This window comes from Cygnus olor, chromosome 2 (genome assembly GCF_009769625.2).
Source record: "Cygnus olor isolate bCygOlo1 chromosome 2, bCygOlo1.pri.v2, whole genome shotgun sequence".
Taxonomy (NCBI): Eukaryota; Metazoa; Chordata; class Aves; order Anseriformes; family Anatidae; genus Cygnus; species Cygnus olor.
This window is the reverse complement of record NC_049170.1, coordinates 145,404,930-145,426,953: the sequence shown is the minus strand read 5'-3', so window position 1 is coordinate 145,426,953 and position 22,024 is coordinate 145,404,930. Positions and strand designations below refer to the sequence as shown.

General features: G+C 38.1%; 1 protein-coding gene across 1 annotated transcript in view; it reads left to right on the top strand.

The window, feature by feature from the left end:
- TRPS1 (transcriptional repressor GATA binding 1) overlaps window positions 1-14,013 on the top strand; it is a 213,895-nt gene extending 199,882 nt beyond the window's left edge. The window contains 2 exon segments of the mRNA XM_040546917.1: window positions 2,966-3,088; window positions 8,040-14,013. Coding sequence (XP_040402851.1) covers window positions 2,966-3,088; window positions 8,040-9,101 — 1,185 coding nt within the window. The 3' untranslated portion in view covers window positions 9,102-14,013.
- Window positions 14,014-22,024: the final 8,011 nt, after the last annotated feature.

The following is a 22,024-nucleotide window of genomic DNA, read 5'->3' as shown; positions in this document are numbered from 1 at the left end:
TTTTCTTGAAGCCGTGATCAAAATGTCTCGGGTATACAAGCAGGTCAATTCTCTGGTTAGTGGGATCTGAGGAGTCACAATACGTAGTCTGATTCTACCCCAGTCCTGTTTCATCCCAGGAAGCCCATTTTAAAGCTCTGCATCCCCACTACAAAACGCTGTATTAAAAAGCAACAACAACAAAAACAGCAAAGCAACAGGATTTAAGTTCCTCTAGAGGTGATTTAATTCTTATTTCATTAATGTATGTTACTCTTTGTTGGAACACTTAGGGGAAAAATGATGGTTGATTTTTCTGTAAGGTCTTTAAATGACACAGAAATAAGAGACCAGGAAGGTAAAGAAATATAAATTTACATTAAATTTAGAGAAGGATGCCTAGCTGAACTTCTTGGGACTTTTAGAAATAGTTTGTATGTACTAGATAAACACAGGTGCATGTTTTTGGTGCAGATAGCTGCAACTTGATATTTTGTAGCTTGCTGTCAGCATTATATTATTTCATTGCAACCGATACCCAATCTGAATCAGATCTTTAAGTGAAAGTGAAAATATAATAGGAGTTACTTTTCTCAATGTTTTAAACATACACTAGTTCCACATGGGTCAATGAGGATTTCAGACTTGTAACACCTTCTGTCACCATTCAGGTGTATGTGAATACAGATTATAAACTCTAAGCTACTCTCTATATTGTGAAAGTCTTCTATGACTTTGTAGGGGGTATTTCCCAAACTCAAGTAACACAAACAGAAATGAAAGGGTGGGAAGACTTACTCAGATTAAGACTCCACTTGTTTAATATACCACACCAAGAAACCATAGACTGACAGACAAAAAGTAGGAATGGGAAGGAACAGTTATGCAGTTGTGTCTGAATCCTGGCCATATACAGTCATTTCCGCTCGGAAACTTCTCACCCTTCAAGTGGACCAAATTGGGGTTAGCTTAGTGAAGCTTTCATTGTACTCTTAAGGAAAATATTTCAGCGGCCAGGTGAAGTTTTGCAAGGATATGCAACCACAAAAAGATTTGGGAGCTCTAGCTCACTTGGAGGTAGGTGTGCCTTGCCAGAGTGAGCTGTGTCTTGAATACACAATGTTAGATTTTGTTGGCTGAAGGACATCAACTACTATTTATTTCTCCCCCTACCCAAATTGAGAAAAACGTAGTGCGTTACTGTTTCTGATTTAAGAGACATAGTAAGGAATGATGTAAGAGGGTGAGAGAGAGATTATCTTGATGACAATCTAGATTTTATTGTATCACCTTAAAGTAGCACAACCTGCTGTACTAATGAAATTGTGTTCTTGGTTTGAAAGGGCAATTGTTAGCCTGACTTTGTGCTCACTAAAAACATTTCCACAATCTTGTTAAATTATTGCACTCATTTCAGATTTTTATGGCTGTGCAGCTTACCAGCCCTCGTTTCTTTACGTTTCATTCATTTTCCTTGTATTGATGATTAATGGAGGATGTCGAACGTTAGAGTGAGCAGGCATCAGCAAATGCAAGATCATAATTAGTTTAGCTGACGAGGGCCTCTGATAGCACTTGCATCTGGATGGAAAAATTACCCTATAGGGAACTGGCTGCTCACCAGGTCTTTTTAGTGATACATTGTGAAACACCCGATGAATCAAATGCCCTTTCAATGCCAAGAAAGTGTTCCAGTCTTGAAGCCAAAATTATGTCTGCAGAAAGCTTTCCATTTGAAATGTATCAGAGTACAATTATAACCATTGTATTTTTTTGGCATGAACACCAGTCTTCTACAGTATGGACTAAAGCTAAATAAATTACTTAAATTTTATGAAACCCTGAAATTTTGACTTATCGTGTTAGTAATTTTTAATTTATAATAAAATCACTCTTCGCCCAAGCATTTTTTCCCCATACTCAACCATTTTTATCTTAGATGCTGAAGCTGTCTTACTGATTTTTATTTTTCTTCACGAAAAAAGGAACAAAGCTGAAATTCAGATTTTCTTTTCAGCAAAAGAATTCTTTTTCCTGCTTATTAGTATTTGTGCCCACAAACACAGCCTAACTTTTGTTTAAATGAGAAGTTTAATGAAATCATTACTCTGTAGAAAGAATTTAATGAGCAATACTCATAAACGTGTCTACTTTTAAATACTCTTGGATCATTTTGAAAGCTGATGAATGCACAGCTCAGTCTGGTTAAAAATCAATTTGTATTTAGGAAAGTTGTACTGTGCCTTTCTTTGCCTGAATAAAATAAAAGGAATATATCTATACATTGATGAGACTGTGTTTTGTGGGGTTTCAGGTGAAGTTTGAAAGAGGTCTCACTAAAAACACTGCTTTTATTTGTTTGGCAGAGGTTACTCCTTGTTCTTAGGGGGATGAAGTAAATCTATGTTATTTTATACTGATTTCAGAAGTAAGTGGGGACAACTGGAACTGAATATCGTGTATTCAATTTATGAAGTATAATCTCTGTTAAAGGAATTGGTATGACGCAGATACAAACTGCAATTAATTAACATGGTGGTTTTCAGGATTCCTGTTACCGATCACACTTTAAAATCAAGCAAACTAAAAAGAAATAATCTGTTGTGAAATGCAGTGAACAAAATAGGAGAAGTTTACAGAATGTTCTCTGTCAGCTTCCAGAGTGGTTTTCAGAATTTGCTGTTTAGAAACCATCATTAAATGCACAAAACCTGAAGTTCAAAAAGTTAAAGCTGTTATTCTGAAAAGGCTTTGGTGTTTCACACACCTCATCCATCACTCTAGGGTTAATTATAATGAAAATCAGTGGTGCCTATTAAGCACAATTGAACCTGACCTCATTATGGGCAGTGTGGTTTTATACTGTCATTGTTGCCAGTCTAGAGACAAAACTCCTGTGTTGATTTGTCCTAACTCCACAGATCATGTGACTCACCTCTGACCTGTTTTTTTTTTCTGTGTGTTTTTTTTTTCTTCCCTATTTCAGAGACGTAGAGGCTCGGGTGTTTTTTGTGCCAATTGCCTGACCACAAAGACCTCTCTCTGGCGAAAGAATGCAAATGGTGGATATGTATGCAATGCGTGTGGCCTCTACCAGAAGCTTCACTCGGTAAGAAGTACTTACTAGTTTGTTCAGAAAAAAAGGGGTTATACAGCTAAGCTGGGCAGCTGTGGTCTTGTCTGGTTGTGTGATTAGTACCACTCCCTGGCCTGCAGTTAATTTCCTAACAGGGTTTTGCAGTATGGTCACTTTGGGATCAGATGTGATTCATTATGAAGCAGGCTGGGATGCTGTGGGTAGACGTGTTTGAGATCACCAGTGATGCATTTAATTATTTTGATACAAAATAAGGGGAAAATTATTTCTTTTCTGGGAATTCCATTTAAAGGCGTACAAAATGTTGTGATGAAAGCTCTCTAAATTCAAGAGCCCTCATGTTCGTAATCATAAAATAAAATAAAATTCTTCAAGTCAGAGATCACATCTATATCAAAAATATCCCTTGCTGTGGTTCTTATTTGCTTTCATTCCTTTTCCCCCTTTATTCTTCACATCAAATTTCCTAGAGATATGGGCTTTGGGTATTTTGGTTCTCTTTTTTTCTAGAATTCCTATAGTCTGCTGCAGATTCTGAAATAACAATGAAGCTACTCAGGTGATGGCACTCATTACTTTCTGAGAGTATTATTCAGCATCCCTCCAGATCAGGCATGGAATAAGTAATAATCATGGATTGTGTATATTGCTTTTCATCTTATTGACACTTGGCTTGATCCTGAGAGATGTTGAATGCTTTGGTCCAGGTCCAGGAAAGCCATGCTTACGTGTTTCCTTGGATCAATGCCAAAATGCTCAGAATCTAAGTTAAGACCCAATAGTTAAATATTATCCCTACTATCTTTAATAGAAGCACATGGGAGAGTCACATGACCAGGTTTTGACTCTTAATTAATTAAATTTTTACAACATTCCCTTGAAGTTAGAAAGTAATACTGTTTTTCAGTAAAGGAAACTGAGGCAGCCATTTGGAGTGTGATGAGGCAATGTAACATCTAGGCTTTGAGCCAAAATCAGAAACCCTATATTTTGGGAGAGTGCATTTTCTTAAAACATTTTTGAGAAATTCTATTAAAAACAATCAATCAAAAACCCAGTAAACTATTTCAAATGCATTAACACTCCAAGTGCCCAGGCCTCTATAAACTTGAGGCATAAGCTTCTAAATCAGTTAGCAGTTTCTGTGAATTTTATCCTTGGTCATGTGTACAGGCCATACAACAATCTTGTTTAATCAAGACCACTTAAAAAAGAAAACTATTCCAGTTTTCAAAAGCAGAAAGTCCATCACTAATCTTAAACATTGCCTTTGTTTTCTATGTCCTGTTGTTCTGAGGTCAATAACTGTTTTTTAGCTCTAGAACATCCCAGCCAGTCAGATGAAATCTGAGTGGGAGAAGATGAACTAATGCATGATTTCTGGCCAGCATCTTGGCCAGAACTTGCTGAAAATATTATCTTCCTGGAGAACTCTCAAAGTTCTAGATACAATATCTGATTTAAGGTAAATTGATCACTCATGAGCATCCACAAAGACTTTAAGAAGGACAGCTTGGCTTTGCAACATTAATTTGACATTTGAGTCCAGTTATTTGTAGAACTTCTATGGACGACCTCAATTTTTTCCCTTTTATAATATACATTTCTAAATTATAGTGTTGGACTTTACCGTAAGTATTAGTATGACGTGCTGAATAGATGAAAGCTACAAGAATCAGTTCTGAATTCAAAAGCACAGCTCAGATAATTCTTATGAACCATAGGGAACAAACTAGTGTGCTTCCCACAATAATAATTAGCAATACAGTGTCAAACTTCTTTCTATGCATATAGAGAAAGAGAAGGTGACTCAATCTTTTAGCTCCACTGTTCAAGCATGGCAATAAGCTGTCATTCAGTGGACATTTGACATTAATATCTACAATTGAACTTTGACCAAACAAACACAAATAATTTAAGCTGCCACTACTGTGGTACAATAGCAACTCCATTGTAAGTTGGAGTCTGAAATAAACAAATCTCTCCTTTGGGACACCATTTGAGACAATCCCATGTAAAGGGATGCTCTTTAGAGTGACACTAGAAAGATGAAAGTTTCTTCTATCTGCATGTCTCTTTACCCATCTACCTCTTCAGGAAAAATTGCAGTAAGTATTTGTTGTATTTTTTGAATTAAGGAGTTTAGGATGATGCAGTTATTAAGAAAAGGGCTGATACTATAAAAATCCAAGGTAATAGAACTGTTCCCCTTATAAGTTGCCCCATTAAACTAAATTATGCTACTCAGCTGAGTAAAATTATTCACCTATATTAGGTTTGCACATTTCATAGCTACCTTTTAATTGGATTATCACTATCTAGAACTACTGTGCTCATTAACAAGTCAATAATTAAGAATGTGTATAATACAGTTATCTCTACGGTCCCTTATTTTACTGGTATTTAGTAAGAAAACTATTGTCTGTCATATATTACTAAGAAGTATCAAACGACAAATGCAAAGTTTGTAATGATTGCTGCTAGGAGTCAGGTTTTCACTTCTATGATACCCTTGAATAACTTTATATTTTCAAAGTTTTTCGATCTACCTATGGGTCATTTACATGAAACTTGTCAGATTTCTCAAATTTATCTCCTTTAATGCAGACAAATGTGTTAAGAAATGTGTAGTAATATTCAAATGGTCAATTATTAAAGCAGTTTAAGTGAAAAAAGCTGCTTCCAGTTCACTGAAAACATACAAAATGTTCACATCTGCTGACACAGAAAGGTCTCTCCAGAATCATGAATTGGACCACTTATATTTTGGTGCTATTCCTCATTTTTAATAGCTCTAACTCAGTCATGGAAGACTAGATTTTGTTCCTTAGTGATTCCTTGGCTAAATCCTCAGACTACTTCTGTGAGGAGTTACAGCATATTATTCTAGGATTAGATATAAGTGATCTCCTAGTAGAGAGGTCACACCAATTTCCCATTGTATCTGGGAAGTCTAGTCAAAATAATCTATTGAACTATTTGCTGATTTTTTTTTGAAGTTACTTATAGATTTGAGGGAGGAAGACTCAACTGATGGAGAGATGGTAAAAAAAACCTTATTGTGATACGACTGTATATTACGTATAACATGTAATTAAGGATCTGATACAGAATATTTGAAAAGTAAAGTTCTGGCAATGTTTTCACTATTTTCTAAATTGAGAGCCTCATTGGCTATCAAGAAGGAAGTAAACTTTTTTTTTGCCTTTAGTTGCAAACATACAGAATATTCCTATCTGCACCTTTGTACTATGAATAAGAAAAATGTGAGTAGTGTTACTCCACTGAGTACCCTGTTTTAATCAGCTAAAGACTAGTCAGATGGGTACAGTCATTGGCATACTGAAGTATTGTTAAGTTGTACCTACAGCCATTAACTCCTACTGGCATGTAAGTTGAAGAGCCAGAACTGCAAATGTGTGTGGGGATCCTTACTCACAGGTATGAAGATGTTTCTTTTAACTACTAGCAAGATCAGATTTCACACCTGTAGCATGAAGAGTAAGTTTAAAAGTATTTCCAAACTATTGAAAGGATTTTCTGAAGCCATATGAAAGTGCTTTGTAGTGTATAAATAAAAGTTTAATGTGATAAACATCAGCAGAATTGTAAGTTCTCACACACCTTGTCAGTATGACAGCGTCATGAAAAGGTTAGGAAGTTACACTGAGTTCCTAATAAAGAGAGTATATTCTAATGTATATTAATTGGCCACTGAGTCTGCAAACTGTAAACTTTATTTGCATAGAATTTACGTGGAAAATATTCTAATTTTATCTAAACATCATTTTACCTCAACTTTGATCTTTTTGAAGAGATTGGTTCAGTTGCTATTTTTCTGCTAAGTTGAAATTTTGCATATTAAAACTCTAAATCAAAGTGTATACTTCTTCTGATTTAGATTTTTAATAAAAAGTAAAATGTTAACAGGTAGCTGCACTGCCTAATACATTGTTAACTACTAAGAATGAGACAACATTAGGGAAGCAAATAGGTGAAAGAGGAGAAGAAGATGGCATAAGGAGAGAGAAGCTAGATCACTACAAGTAGTAGAGTGAGTGCTCTTCCAGCTCTGGATATTTTTATATTAATTAAAAGTTACAAATATATAAAAATCATATTACATTGGAGATACAGATTGTTTTTGGGTATTGACTGTAGGCCAAAGTTTAACCTGTACTTTAAAACAGTGTTAAAAAGAAATTTTCCAAATAAACCATATAAGTGGAATACTGTGTGGGGCACTTTTCTGGCCTCCAACTAAAATAGGATTGTGTGTGCATTTGGACAAGACATTTAGGAAGAAATACAGTAGAGATGAAGGAGGTGGAGTTGATACCGAGGTCTCTTCATCCTTTTGGAGCTTAGGAAAACATTTTGTCTGAGCTTTCTTCATCTTTCTTGGTCCCTTTCCCACCACCATCATCCTACTCACCACCACTGTGGACTTACAGCCCTTCTGCTAGGTGATAGTGGCCATGATCAGTAAGACATGTATTCATTGTCATTTTCCATCCATGGTGTAGGGGGTTGGGTGTCAAGGTAAGTATTACCCAATTCTTGTTGTAGTGTGATCTGTGCAAACCCCTGCCTGGTACCAGCTCTTCTGACATGGTGTCTTTCAGCATGTCTCCCCCAGAATTTTTCAGGAGTAAGGGGTAAGAAGTGCTTTGACAGCTTGGACATTTCATTCCCTTTTAAGTAAACAGGTATAGTATGTTGAAGACTGTTGACTTAGTGTGATAAAACAAACCAATTCATAGTTTATTTTTAACATGACAGGCCGGGTACCAGCATTTTGGTTGACTTTCCTTATTTGTTACAAATAGTCATTCCCATTAAACTCTCTTATATTATAGCTCTTCACAAAAGAAAAGATAAATGTGCATGAATGTGGTCTTGCAGATTTGTTTAATGTCTCTTTTTTTTTTCCTTTTGTTCATTATGTGTGTGTTCCATGCAGACTCCCAGGCCTTTAAACATCATTAAGCAGAACAATGGTGAGCAGATCATTAGGAGACGAACAAGAAAGCGCCTTAACCCGGAGGCACTTCAGGCTGAGCAGCTAAACAAACAGCAGAGGGGTAGCAGTGAGGAACAAGTCAATGGAAGCCCCTTAGAAAGGAGGTCAGAGGATCATTTAACTGAAGGTCATCAGAGAGAAATTCAGCTTCCCAGCCTCAGTAAATATGAGGCCCAAGGTTCATTGACTAAAAGCCATTCTGCTCAGCAGCCAATATTGGTCAGCCAAACTCTGGATATTCACAAAAGGATGCAACCTTTGCACATTCAGATAAAAAGTCCTCAGGAAAGTACTGGAGACCCAGGAAACAGTTCATCAATATCAGAAGGGAAAGGAAGCTCAGAGAGAGGCAGCCCGATAGAAAAATACATGAGACCTGCAAAACACCCAAACTATTCACCACCTGGAAGCCCTATCGAAAAATACCAGTACCCACTCTTTGGACTTCCGTTCGTACACAATGACTTTCAGAGTGAAGCTGACTGGCTGAGATTCTGGAGTAAATATAAGCTGTCTGTTCCTGGGAATCCACACTACTTGAGTCATGTGCCTGGCCTACCAAATCCTTGCCAAAACTATGTGCCTTATCCCACCTTTAATCTGCCTCCTCATTTTTCAGCTGTCGGATCAGACAATGACATTCCTCTAGATTTGGCGATAAAGCATTCCAGACCTGGGCCAACTGCAAACGGTGCCTCCAAGGAAAAGAGTAAGGCACCACCAAATGTAAAAAATGAAGGTCCCTTGAATGTAGTTAAAACAGAGAAAGTTGATAGAAGTACTCAAGATGAACTTTCTACCAAGTGTGTGCACTGTGGCATTGTCTTTCTGGATGAAGTGATGTATGCTTTGCATATGAGTTGCCATGGTGACAGTGGACCTTTCCAGTGCAGCATATGCCAGCATCTTTGCACGGACAAGTATGACTTCACAACTCACATCCAGAGGGGCCTACACAGGAACAATGCACAAGCTGAAAAGAATGGAAAACCTAAAGAGTAAACCTTAGCACTTAGCACAATTAAACAGAAATAGGTTTCCTTGATGGGAATTCAATAGCTTGTAATGTCTTGTGAAGACCTATAAAGCACTTCATATAGAGAGCATGCCTTATCCAATATTAAATCCCTTGTTCTTTTCTTTTTCTTCCTTTTTCTTCTTTTTTTTTTCCCCTCCTAATTTTTTCTTTTAAATGAGTGGGTTACCAAGAAAAAAAGAACAGTTGGATGGTGGCCAGAAGGGGGAGAAGATAGTGGTATGGGACATGGCCAACCAAAGCTAGCCAGAATGCAGTGAATCATGGCGATTAACTTTGAGAAAATTTTACCGGACATTTAATACCTTTGCTATTGTGTAAGAGACATAACTGGCAAGAGTGCAAAGATGTGTATATGTATATACTGCTGCAGGGGTATAGTGAACATATGCACATTGTATATAAGAACTAGACTTGTTAAATATACAGATGTTAAAAGGTCATTTTCTTTTCTTTAATTTGGGCTAATTTCTGCCCTACAACATGCCTTAGGATCACCTTTTCCTCAAAGCTTTGGCAGCAATTTCACCTAGATGTTTCTCAGACTCAGCTGATTTTTAGCTACCATTTTATCACTACATTCTTTCTAGCACACTTTAGTCTAGGAAAACCATTTTTTGCAAGTGAAGTCTCTAATACAGAAGCCACACTCAAGGTTTAATTTGCATAGAACAAGGTAACCTGCTGTATTTTATTTTAATATATTTTAATATATTGCGTTTCTAAACCTTAAAGTCTAAGGTTACTTCTCCACAGGCTTAACATTGCTATACATACCAGTCAATCCCTTCAGTAGACTTATACCAGCTTTTGCTAAGTAGCATTAAATGTCTTCATAGTACTTTTTAATACTTAAAGCTTTGTAAAAACTATCCATGAAGGGAAAGCTCCTCAGCATAACTGCTCAGGGAAATAGGGCTAAATAACTAAATATTAAATAATTGGTTAAAGGTGCTGTTAGACGAGCCTCCATGCTTGCTACAAGGGTGTACAAGAACTGACTTTAATCATTTTCATTATAGTGTCCCAACCAGTAGTTTATTATTTTGCCACAGGGATGTAGAAGATATTACAAGCTACTGGATGCACTGTCAGATTAACTTATTTCATTAAAGAAGTTGGGAGAACAAATAGAAAAAACCTTATTTTTCTAGTAAATATTAATGTATTACATTTCAAATAATGGTGCCTGACATATTGAATAATTATTTTCTACAGTGTACGTATGCAACAAAGATATTCCATCATGCATTAGAGTCAGTTCTGGCTCTGCCTCGCTGTTTACATTTGCAAATGTAGCAAACAAGGTAATGAAGCAACTATTTCTATTGCAGTAGGTATCTTTTTTTCTGTGTGTGTGCATTAAAGTTGTAAACGATAACATGAAATGAATGAAATTTGTTGATATTAATGGTATGGAAAAACAAGAAGGAAATGAAAATATTTTTATGCCTACTTAGGAAAAAAAGGGTAGCACTATTCATTCCAAGTACTTTTGTATTCTTAAGCTCTTAACTCACATTGTTATGCTTAAAATGATAAACATATATCCTCTTTTTATTGCTTTGTCTGTGTTTCAGAAGAAACATTTCAGAAATTATTTTGATAAGTGCTGTTTGACGATGCAGCACTGATGTTTTATTGCATTCTGTAGTAGCATTGCACTCCATTTTTACAATATTACGCAGTTGCTTTTTTGTTTTGTTTGGGTTTGTTTCTTTTTCGCAGTGCAGGGTCTTAGTTCCTTATGGTTGGATGGCAGGTGTAGCTCAACTGGTTCATGAATGTTGCAGCGAATGAAGTTTAAAATGTCTTTCTGATATTATGTTGTCTTTTATTTCTCCATTCATGCATTTTATTTTTTAAAATGTTCTATAAAGATATCTCTGGACTAAGTCCTCACTTGAGATTATATGTAAAGGGTCCTATTCTGATCTCACTTACATGCCGCCTTTCTCAGATTTTCATGTAATTGAAACTAAAGCATCATAAAAAGAAAAAAAAGTTCTTGTATTTAACTTACCTGAATCTCACCACTCTCCCTTCTAGCATTTGGTGCACTTATAAGATAGTTAACCAGATAGAAAGGGAGGTGGAAGATAAAAGAAGAGGTGATAGGAAATGTCTTATAGGGGTTGGCAAAAGGAAAAACAGGGAGGAACTGGCCTAAACATTCAGCACTTTGATAGTCTTTAGAAAAATGATGTGCCTAAAGCAGCCGGCAATGACCATCACCATGCATGAGAAGCACTTACGCAGCTGATCTCCAAAGGTCTTGCTGACCTTGGCAGTATTTTAGGTGTTACATTTTCACACAGATGAAACATTCTTGCACAGTTTCTCTGATTTGTTAGGCACAGACAGGCTATTGTTCAGCATTAGGCTTGCATTCCTTCCTGCTCCACACATTGCTTCTATACTGGTGAGCAGCATATGGAAAATCCCACTCAATCTGTTCGTGGTTGAGTTCTATAACCCTTTAATAGTGTTCTAGGTTAGCAAAGGATATTGGGCCACATTCTTTTTCTTCTATTTTTAGATGAATCTCCTGCTTGATACCAGTGCCGGACAATGTCTGGTTATGTTTTTACTATTGTTCTCCAGTAATAAGTTCTGACTTGGTTTTTGTTGATTTATTTTTGTTGGGTATTTTTTGTTTCTGTTTATTTCTGTGGGGACTGAAATAGATTGCCCTCGTTTTGTTACGTCAGGGTCCAGTGTGTGTCCTTTTCAGCTTTTCCAAGAAATGTTAGGCTCACTTAGCAGTAATTTTATTGGCTTCAGAGTTAGCTGCCTGCCGGTTATCAGTAGTTACTGTTTTGACTTACTTCTTCCAAGACCTGCCTGTGGCTTCTTCATGGATGGAAGCTGCATCTTCATGGCAAAATATTTTATGGGGGACATGCGCATTATAAAACTTGAGCACCACCCTGTACTTCATAATACCTCTTGTTACTCAGAAGCAAGAGGCCAACAAGGAGAAATGCACCCACCAGGGTTTGGGGATGAGAAGAAATGAAATCTTATGAGTGCAAAGAACAAGACAGAGTTTGGGATATTAATAGTACACCTAGATGGTGCAAATAAAATTTGAGGAAAGTTCATTGTTCTTGCCATGACATATTGAGATGTTCTAAGATTTGTGCTTTGTAAGAAATGGGATTTTGCCATAGCCTGTTCTCTTTGATTGGGATGTGGGGAGCACAGTTTTGTTTCTTAACAAAAGAGAGGTGGTTCCATCCCTTTTCCAGACTCCTTCACAATGGATATTAAGCAAAAGGAAAATAAATCCTGGCATTGAAAAAGAAAAATCTCGTGTAATAACTCTCAGGTGGAAACCAGTGTTAGCACGCACAATTAATTACTGCACCCACTGCATTTGGATCAATGTACAGCACTGAAAGTTTAACTTCACGGAATCATTATTTGTACTCAACAACCCAGTGTCTTCAAGGTGTTGCACTTCTCTCACCAGTGAATGGTTGTTGGAGATCTGAAAATGTATCTCAGATTGGATCCCAGACTAAGCAGAAGCTTCAAAAACAGAGAGCATGCAGTATCTAAACTTGCAAAGGAGGGCAAAGTTTCCATTTTCTAAAGAATGAACACTGTACAGTGGCAACCCTCATGCAGCAAATCAAACTGTCCTTCAGCTATCACTTTGTGGCTCCTGCCCCCTAGGTTAATGCAGCAGGAGAGGAAGGTTTTCCAGAGCACAGTTTGAGTAGTTCAGGTGCTAAATTCAGCACTTACCAACAGAAGTTTTGCACCTAATTGCCTCTGTGCTGATGAAACTCCTCCCTGAAGTTTTCGTGGACCATCCGGAAAGGTCAGGGGTGGGTGAGGATGGCACTGGATATACTGCATCTTTGCTTTGGCTAAAAGATGTACTGGTGCACTTGTGTCAGTTTTAAAACAGAGAACGCAGAGACATATCAGTTGAGGCGCACTGAGGGTAAGAGATTGTGGTTTTGGTTTTGTTCTTTTTTTTTTTTTTTTCACCTAGAGGGAGAGCAGGACAAAAGTGACCAGTGCTAATTGTATACAGTGCTGAAAAGTAGTGGATGTGCAGTGGGGAGACCTGATTTGGCAACTGTGGATAAGTGCTCAGTTCAGGGACAGACTTTCAAGTCCATCTCTGGACGGGACAGCGTTGCTTTGTAGTCAAAACTACTTGCTTTATGCGCTGAGGATGTTGTCTACTATCTGCTTTTTGCCCAGGATGTATGAATATATTCCCATTCTTGCTCCTGTATTGATTTTTCTTGGCTAAATTAACATGCTAATTCCTAATACTGGTCAGGAAAAGCCAAAGAGATTAGAAGGTCACTTCTGTTCAGCCAGAAGGGTAGAAACATTTCCTTCTGCTTCTGTGGAGACAGTTATGCTTGGCAAAGGATAGCGAGTAATTTGTCAACGTATCCCAAATGTGATAGATAAGTAAAAAATCCCTTCTAAACTTTTTTTATAAACTTAAGATAGGCCGAGTAGAATTTCCTCACCCCGGAATAGGATTCCTCCTTACCCTCTCCCTCACAATTTTCTTTCATTCAACCAGCTCTGGAAAGCTAGCAGTTGGTGAGATGCTACCTATACAATAATCACATATAATCCAGATTTACCTCTTTTTAAGAGGATAAAAGACAATAATTTAATGGTTCCCAGCCAAATAAATACTTTTTTTTTTTTTTTTTTGAGTACACTTAGCAAAGTAAAATGCTTAGAATTAGCATTGTAGCAGCAACCACAGTTTTCTGTGCTGTATCCTATCATTTTGGTCTCTGAGCTCTGTGTAGAAGGAGAACAGGAGAAAAGGAAACATCTCAAAATGCCATTGTAAATTTAGCATATAGAAAATTCACCAGCAGGAAAAGGAGAGAAAAAAAAAAAAAGGAAAAAAAAAAGTACTTAATAAAGAATGACTTCATGTTGCTAAAAACCATCATTAAACTTGTAGCCCTGATTTGACTCTAGAATGTTGGCTCTTATTGTTTTGTCCTTACAACACATGGATGTGTTTTTTTTTTTGTTTTGTTTTGTTTTGTTTTTTGGTTTTCATAGTGCATGTTCATTTCTACTCACAAACATGTTCTTGGTGTATTTCTTATGCAAACAATCTTCAGGCAGCAAAGATGTCTGTTACATCTAAACTTGAATAATAAAGTTTTACCACCAGTTATAAATCAGATTCATGTCATTGTTTCTGGGTAAAATGTAATGTCACAGTGTCACTACAGCATAGTGGGGCTGGGGAGGAAGACAATCCAGAGCTGAGCTGTTCTGAGAGCTTGACATGGCCTGACAGTATCTATGAGTAACGGCTGATGATTTCGGCTGAAAGGCAAAAGCAGAATTGCACGAACAATGAATGCATGAAAAGAAAAGGAGCACCTTCAAAAATAGATTGGCCCTATTTTAGTCCTGCATTATAGACTCTATATGTCATCGAAAACTTATTAAAGTCAATGACAAGATGTAGAGCAAAAGTCTGTTTCAGTGGATTTTGAACATTTTAAAATACTCCATCCAGCAGCTTGCCATTATGTTGATGGTTTTATTCTGCTGCCTCAAGGTGGAACAAATTTTGGAATAATTTTGAGGATGACATAGGCTGATACTGAAATGTGATCAGTATCCCAGGGTTAACAATTCTACCTTTCACTCAAAGTCCACAGAGGTCTTCAGATAACTGCTGATACTCAGGACTGTGGTTTTCCATCATGACTGCAACTCTTCCAGGAAATCCTGCTCGCTCCCATCACACAGGTTATTGACTCAATGGTGACTCAGGAACAGAGTGTACCACCTACAAAGTTGCCACCACCACTTCCTCCAGCAGCCTTGGAGGTTTCCTCAGAGATCCCGAATCGAAGAACTGGCCATATCAGCTCAGCCTGGCGTTTCTGTGTGGATGAGCTCACAGCCCAGGGTGGTATGGCTCCCAGCCATCATTTCCGTTATGCTGTAATTTCCTTTCTCCATAGGTTTGGACTCATCTCCATGGTTGAGAGACTGTTCATCTCATGCAAAATAATGTTTTAAAGTAATACAAAATGGTAAAATCTGTTTATAATGTTAGAGTACAAATGTTCTGGAGCTCAGTTTTAGAAACACCATGCCAAAAATAACTTCCCCCTGAGATTCATTCTTTCAGACAATTCAGATGCAGACCCTATGCATTTCCAGTCTCTTTTTAATTTCCTGAGATTAATAAAAATAATAACTGTAGTAAAGGGAAAAAGAAAAAAAAAAAAAAAAAAAAAAGCTTTCAAAGGCAGGGGAAACTAGTTTTGGAGACATAACTATGCTTAAGCTTTATGCAGTTTGAAAAAGGTGGTATATGCAAAAGCTAGTCAGTATGAATGTTAGGAGACTATATATTTACACATATACACTGTCTCTATGTAAGTATTATACATAAACTATATACATATAGAGCTATATGGAGAGAGAGAGTTTATATATATATGTAAACTGAGAGAGAAGGTTAAAATTAAATAATCAAATATTTTCACCTGTTAAAGGATAACATGAAGAGTTACTCCTAATTTGCATTCGTGTTACAGAACTAACCCTGACCAGTGGAATCTGTCATTTATCAGAATCAAAACCAGTGCTTAATATTGCAATTCTGTCTCCATATACTTATGTGAGCTCATAATTGTAAGAGCCGATGACCTCAAATTTTCCTTTGTGGTTGTACTATTTGGATAGCCTACTTACAGTGCTAATGCCTTCCTCTTTTAACAGCAGGTCCACATGCAAACAGCTCATATAAGTGCACACTGACATTTTTATCAAGTCTTAATATGTGATTATAGGGCTTATATTTGTGCTAAGAATCTACAGACTTCTTGTTCTAGAAGCAATGTCCTTGATTATTTCCTCTTTAGGTTTTACTGCTGCCGTCTTGACATAAGTCAGAACTTTTTTGTCCCAGGTACACATTTTGGCCCAGAATATAAAAGATCATCAGCTATAAGCAGGTCCTGACCCTCATCAAAATTTATAAACACATCAAGTTAAAAAAAAAAAAAAAAGTATAGGAATAGGAGCTGATGCATAAGAAAACGGACAGAATGAATTAGCAGTGTGTGCTCTTTTCTGTATAAAGGAGAAAGAGGGGGCTTTCAATATTATACTCTTGGGGAAGATATTGGATAGTTATATAACCTTATTTATTTATGAATCACAGAAAAGTAACTTCTGCTTTGACACTGTCTTTATAAAGTTGTGTTGACAGTAGGTGGGGATATAAAATCAATGAAACAGCAGAATGTCAGTAAAAGAGTTCAGTTTATGTGTCCATACGGTAAGTTTAAACATGATGGGCAATTACACTGGACTGTTGGGACAGCTGAAACCTGATGGAGGTAGAGTTTATACTGACACCAGCTTCCCTTGATTTCCCTGAAGTGTCTGACTGATCCTTGTGTGCAGAACACCAGCTTCAGTGGGTCCTTTCTGTAAATGAAAGCATCTTCTGCACAGCCAAAGGAATGGAAGTGTCTTTCACACATTGTGGTTACAATGTCTGATTCACTTCCAAATGCTGCTGTGGAATTGACAGCTTAATGGTGAGATTGATACGGTGACAGTTCTGTCACGTAGCTCTGAACAGCTCCATCAATGCTGATACGACATCAGTGGAGCTGGCCAGAAAAGAAACATAACCATCTAAAGGAATAGAAAATAAATATACTTAAAAAGAACAAAAACTGCTACAATGCTGTGTAAAGATGATGACTTAAATCTGCCACAGAAACGCTAAGGTTAACACTGTTTTGCAACTGCAATGCAGCTTCTGTGGCCTTATTTCAGTGTAATGTCATTTATGATTTGCAGTACAAAAAGGAAAGGCACACATAGACTAGCTCTCTCCTCACTCTATCATTCTTTTAAGAAAACAGGACAATAAAGAAGTGCAAACATGGATTAGGGAAGCTTTCTAAATTATCATTTGAAGGAAGGGAACTAGATATTTTCTTATGAGCTATTTTATTAAGAAAGATTCTTGCAAAGCAAAATTAGATTTTCTTTCCCTTTTTAAAAGTAGGATATTCTTCTCCATGATTGGATCTGATAAAACTGGAAACAGATTTCAGGGTATGAATGTATGAGATGTGGAAGCCTTTCAGAAATGTAAGGTGTTTTTTCAAAGTTAATGTTCCCTAAGGGTTGTATTCATGTTGCATACTCTGAAAACCCAGCTGTAAATGCATATTATGAACCACATCTTCCTATGCAGTCAGTCAAATGGTCAGAGCAGGAGCTTATTAGATGGTCATAGTCACCCTCTGGAGAGGTGCAGCCTGGATGATCTCCAGAGGTCCCATTTAGCCTACGTGATTATAAACATTCACAAATTCTGTCCATATTTCTCCCTTATCGGTATGGTATATGTGGGAGGGAGCACTTGGAGACCAAGTACAAAAAGCCTGAAGCACATCTGTAGATGGAAACGGTGGAGTGTATTGAGAGCTCTCTAATACACAGGCCACTAAGAGACCCGAGCTGGAAGCAAGTACAAAATAGCCCATGTTAAACACATGACTCTTAACAGGCACATAAAGACTTTTCCATCTATTTACAACTCCATAATAACTCATTGCAATAAATCCCTGGTAATTATACATTAAGTCATGCAATTAAGCATAAGATGCTAGACTCTTGATGCACTGACATCACTATCATACCCATCAACAAGGCTCTTTGGCTAACTTCTGTATTATCTACAAATCAAGCTGGGAATATTCACAGGCATTGGATAATGACCATCTTCAAGTTTTAGTGGCTAGAGCAGTCCCTAGCACGCTTTGGCTGGGGCCAACTATGTGCTTCCAGCCAGGTGCTGGGCATAGCTGGGCAGCTAGCACTGAGGAGACCTCTCCAAGTTCTCCAGGGAAGTAGTATGTATGAAAGGCTCTGTGTTACTTTTACCCATTCTCTTGAGGACAGTTTTCCAGTGAGATGCACTAGGAGCCATGGGGTACATCCTGAGCCACTTACCATGCTGCTTGGGCATGGGTAGATTTGGGGGAGCAGCACGTTTGCAAGCAAAAGTATGTGCCACTGACTTCAGACCAGAGAATGGCCTTGAGCCTTTCTGATCACTAACATATTCACTGCCTCTGTTTACTCATTCCCCATGTCTGATGAGGGTGGCTGGGGCAGCTTTATCTGATTTTCAATTTCTGAAATCTGCTATAGTTGTCTGAGTTAGCTTTAAAGATGGAAGGACTTTTAGGTCCATTTTATGTATACATCCGCTTAACTAAGGGAGGAATGTTGTCTAATACTGGTAGGGAGTATTCTTATTATTTAGCTCAGTTGTAGACAGTTATACAATATGTACATAACAGATGTCTGCACTTGATCAAATAGATCATTCTCCTATTTTCTCTTGTCTTACATTATAAATTTTGTGGGCAAATCTTTAGCTTCTAGTAATACAGAGACAACAATAATGAACATTCCCATGCTTCCAGTTTCCTAGAACTGAACATGACCATCCATTCCAAGCTGTTATAATTACAAACAGTTTTGAAACAGCCCAACTTTTCTTGCACAGAAAAGGGCAAAGATTTTTGTTGTTGTTGTTTAATACAAAATGCTTCAGGTCTGTTATGAAAACTTGATTTCTGAAAAAGGACTTGTTTCAGCACATGTTTTCTGAGCTTTACTTTGAACTTCATAAGTTTTATTTCATTTCCCATTCTAGGAAGATTTTGGTTTGACAGTAGAAAATCCCAGTCTGTATCTATATTCCACGTTTAAATGAGTATTTTTGCAAGTTCCTTCATGGAAGCCACTCTACATAAAAATCCTTAATTATTCATTAAAAAAAATAAATCTAGATGCTTTTTTTTTTTTTTTAACAAGTCATATAATTCTTGTCACTGAAGATGCACTTGATTATTTTCTGACATCATGTATACATCGAAAGCCATAGATTGCTGTGATGTTTTCATATGGCATTATGCAATATCCTCTTCTGTGTGTGCTGGACAAGTTAGTTAGTATATCAAAAACCTTTTCAGGAAAAGCACACAATTAACTGTTATATATAACTTGTTTCAGGTTAAGTACAGCAAAAAGCAATAGAGAAGTTTACTTACATACATAGGCCACTTAAGACAGCTTTCTCCTTTTCCAGAAGAGAGACAGTGCTGCTGTTGAGCAGACATGGAGTAACACAACTCCCAGAATTACTGGCATATATTAAAGGACAGGTTTTACCCTGCATATAGTCTAAGATGATTAAAACATTTGGCCGTAGAGTAATGACAGAAAGCCTGTCATAATAACAGAAAAGATAGGAATTTCAGATTGGAACAAAAGGACTGCAAAAAATATTAATGGAGCAAGAGTGAGATGGGTGATTACATTAAAAAAAAAAAAAAAAAAAGGCCAGTATGTCCTTGATGAAGGTTAATCATAATGAGAGCATGAAGCCATTTAATGCATAAGTATAGCAAAATTTCAGGGACTTTAGGAAGTGTTGGATATGACCACTATCATACAAGATATTGTCTGATTTTTGGAAACATGCCTTGGAAGAGTCAGGACATTTTCGTACTATCAACTGCCTGAGGCCACAATTTCAGCAACATTTCAAACTGGAGATGAAGCAGTCCCACTCCTATCTGCCCTGTGCCGCTTTCTTCTTTCTACTTGCACAAATATTTGTGTTTCCATGAGATATACCAGAGTGGGGAACTAATTGTCTCCCACTTGCCCCCAAAAAGGTGACTTTTACTTCCCTGATCCAGTTCACAGAGCAGTGACAAAAACACCTGTGTTAGCGGTGAGTATGTGGCAGTAAAATGAGCAGTCAGTGATGTGGAAAAAGGCAGTATGGGGTTTTTCTTGGCAGCTAATGTCAATCTGAAGTGTTTAGAAATCTATAGTCTGTGGGGCTGTGTTGGTCCAGGTTAGAGCAGATTCTCAGCTGTGCATCAAGACTGAATTTTGTTGCTCAAAGTCTGTATGCAGGGTTGAGGGTAAAACTTCAGCTGCAGCTCCCTGAAGACCCTCATTTTCAGCCAGCAGCTGCCAGAGGGATCATAGAATCACAGAATTGTAGGCATTGGAAGGGACCTCAAGATCATCGGGTCCAACCCCCCTGCCAAAGCAGGTTCCCTAGAGCAGGTTGTCCAGGTAGGCGTCCAGACGGGTCTTGAATATCTCCAGAGAAGGAGACTCCACAATCTCCCTGGGCAGCCTGTTCCCGTGCTCCATCACCTTTACTATGAAGTTCTTCTGCATGTTGGTGCAGAACTTCCTGTGATCCATTTTGTGGCCATTGCCCCTTGTCCTGTCCCTATAAACCTCTGAAAAGATGTTGGCCAAATCCCTCTGTCTCCCACACTTAAGATATTTGTAAACATTGATAAGATCCCCTCTCAGTCTTCTTTTCTCCAGACTGAACAGACCCAGGTCTCTCAGCCTTTATTCATAGGGAAGATGCTCCAGGCCCCGTATCATCTTTGTGGCCCTCCACTGGACTCTTTCCAGGAGATCCCTGTCTTTTTTGTACCGGGGAACTCAGAACTGGTCCTTGTTCCTCTGTGACCATGGCTTTTAGTTGTCCTTCAGTGGCAAAACCCCAGCCAGTCTGCTTTTCCTAAGTCAGCAGGGGTGGTCAATCCTGCCATTTTATTTTTTTTGTGCCTGACTGTTGCTTTGTGCAAGTGCTTACTTTGCCCACGGCAGTGGTAAATGCAGATAAACGGGTTTCATGCATTTCTAATGTGGGCAATCGAAAGTTTACCCATTTCTCACTGTTTGTCCTGAACCACCACATCTCTGTTTTTATTGCTACACTGCCCTTGAACTCCATAAAGATGTGCAATGCAGACTTCTCACCAAAACGAGCCGCTACAAATGAGATGCTCAAGGAGGTAAAGGGAACTGGATGGGGAAAGTTTTGAGGGTGCCTCTCTTCTTTCCTGCGGTTATCAGTTTGACCTTATTTTGTTGGAATTTTTTTTTCCTTTGTTCCCTCTCTCTCTGTCCTAGACATTTTTGATACCACTTTGCCTCTTATAGCTCATCATTGATCACTGCATTTTTTGCCTGAGAGCAGCCTAAGAATGCTAATTTTGCTTTGACAGTCAGACACTCCCAAATATCCTCCCTGCCTTTGCCTATGCTGACAATGAAACATTTGATTTGGATCAAAGTTGAAGGCTGTCTTCATTTCAGGGTATTCCTCTTCTTGCCACTTCTATAATTAATACTGATTTATGAAGACAAAATTTTATGATAGCTCATTAGACACCTTAGTGCTGAGACTTGGACTCCTCAACTGTTGATGCACCAGGTGACACCAGGAGACTGGGCAGACAGACAAGCTGTGGTTGGGTGCCTTTGCCCCTCTATGCAGATGATGGGTCATGCAGCAGAGTCAAAATTCAACTTAATTTTGGATTTTGGTCTTTTAAGTAAGAGCATGGTTTGCTAAATGGACAGTGCTTGGTTTTACGTGCTTTCCCTGTGTGGTTGCCTCTAAGGATTCCATCTCTGAACTCCCTCAACTATTTATTGCCACTGAGTAGGGGATTAATATGGAACTAATGAAGGACTCACTGCCCCAGCTGTGTATCTTCCCATCCCTGCTGCAGCAAGGAAACCTGGCAGAATAGCTGGACTGGATGTATTTTGACATCTTATCTAACTGACTTTGTGACTCTGTAGTGTTTTACAATACTGGAGTGTGCTGTGAAATGGGAAGGGTACCTCACAGGAGGCTGCTATCAGCTCTCCCTGCTGAGTAGGACCTCTGGGAGCACAGCAAGGATGGGAATAAGGGCCAGTGGCTGGGTCTGTGGCGTGCAGGGGACACAGCAGCACAACACTCACTCACTTGGATCTGAGGATGCTGAAT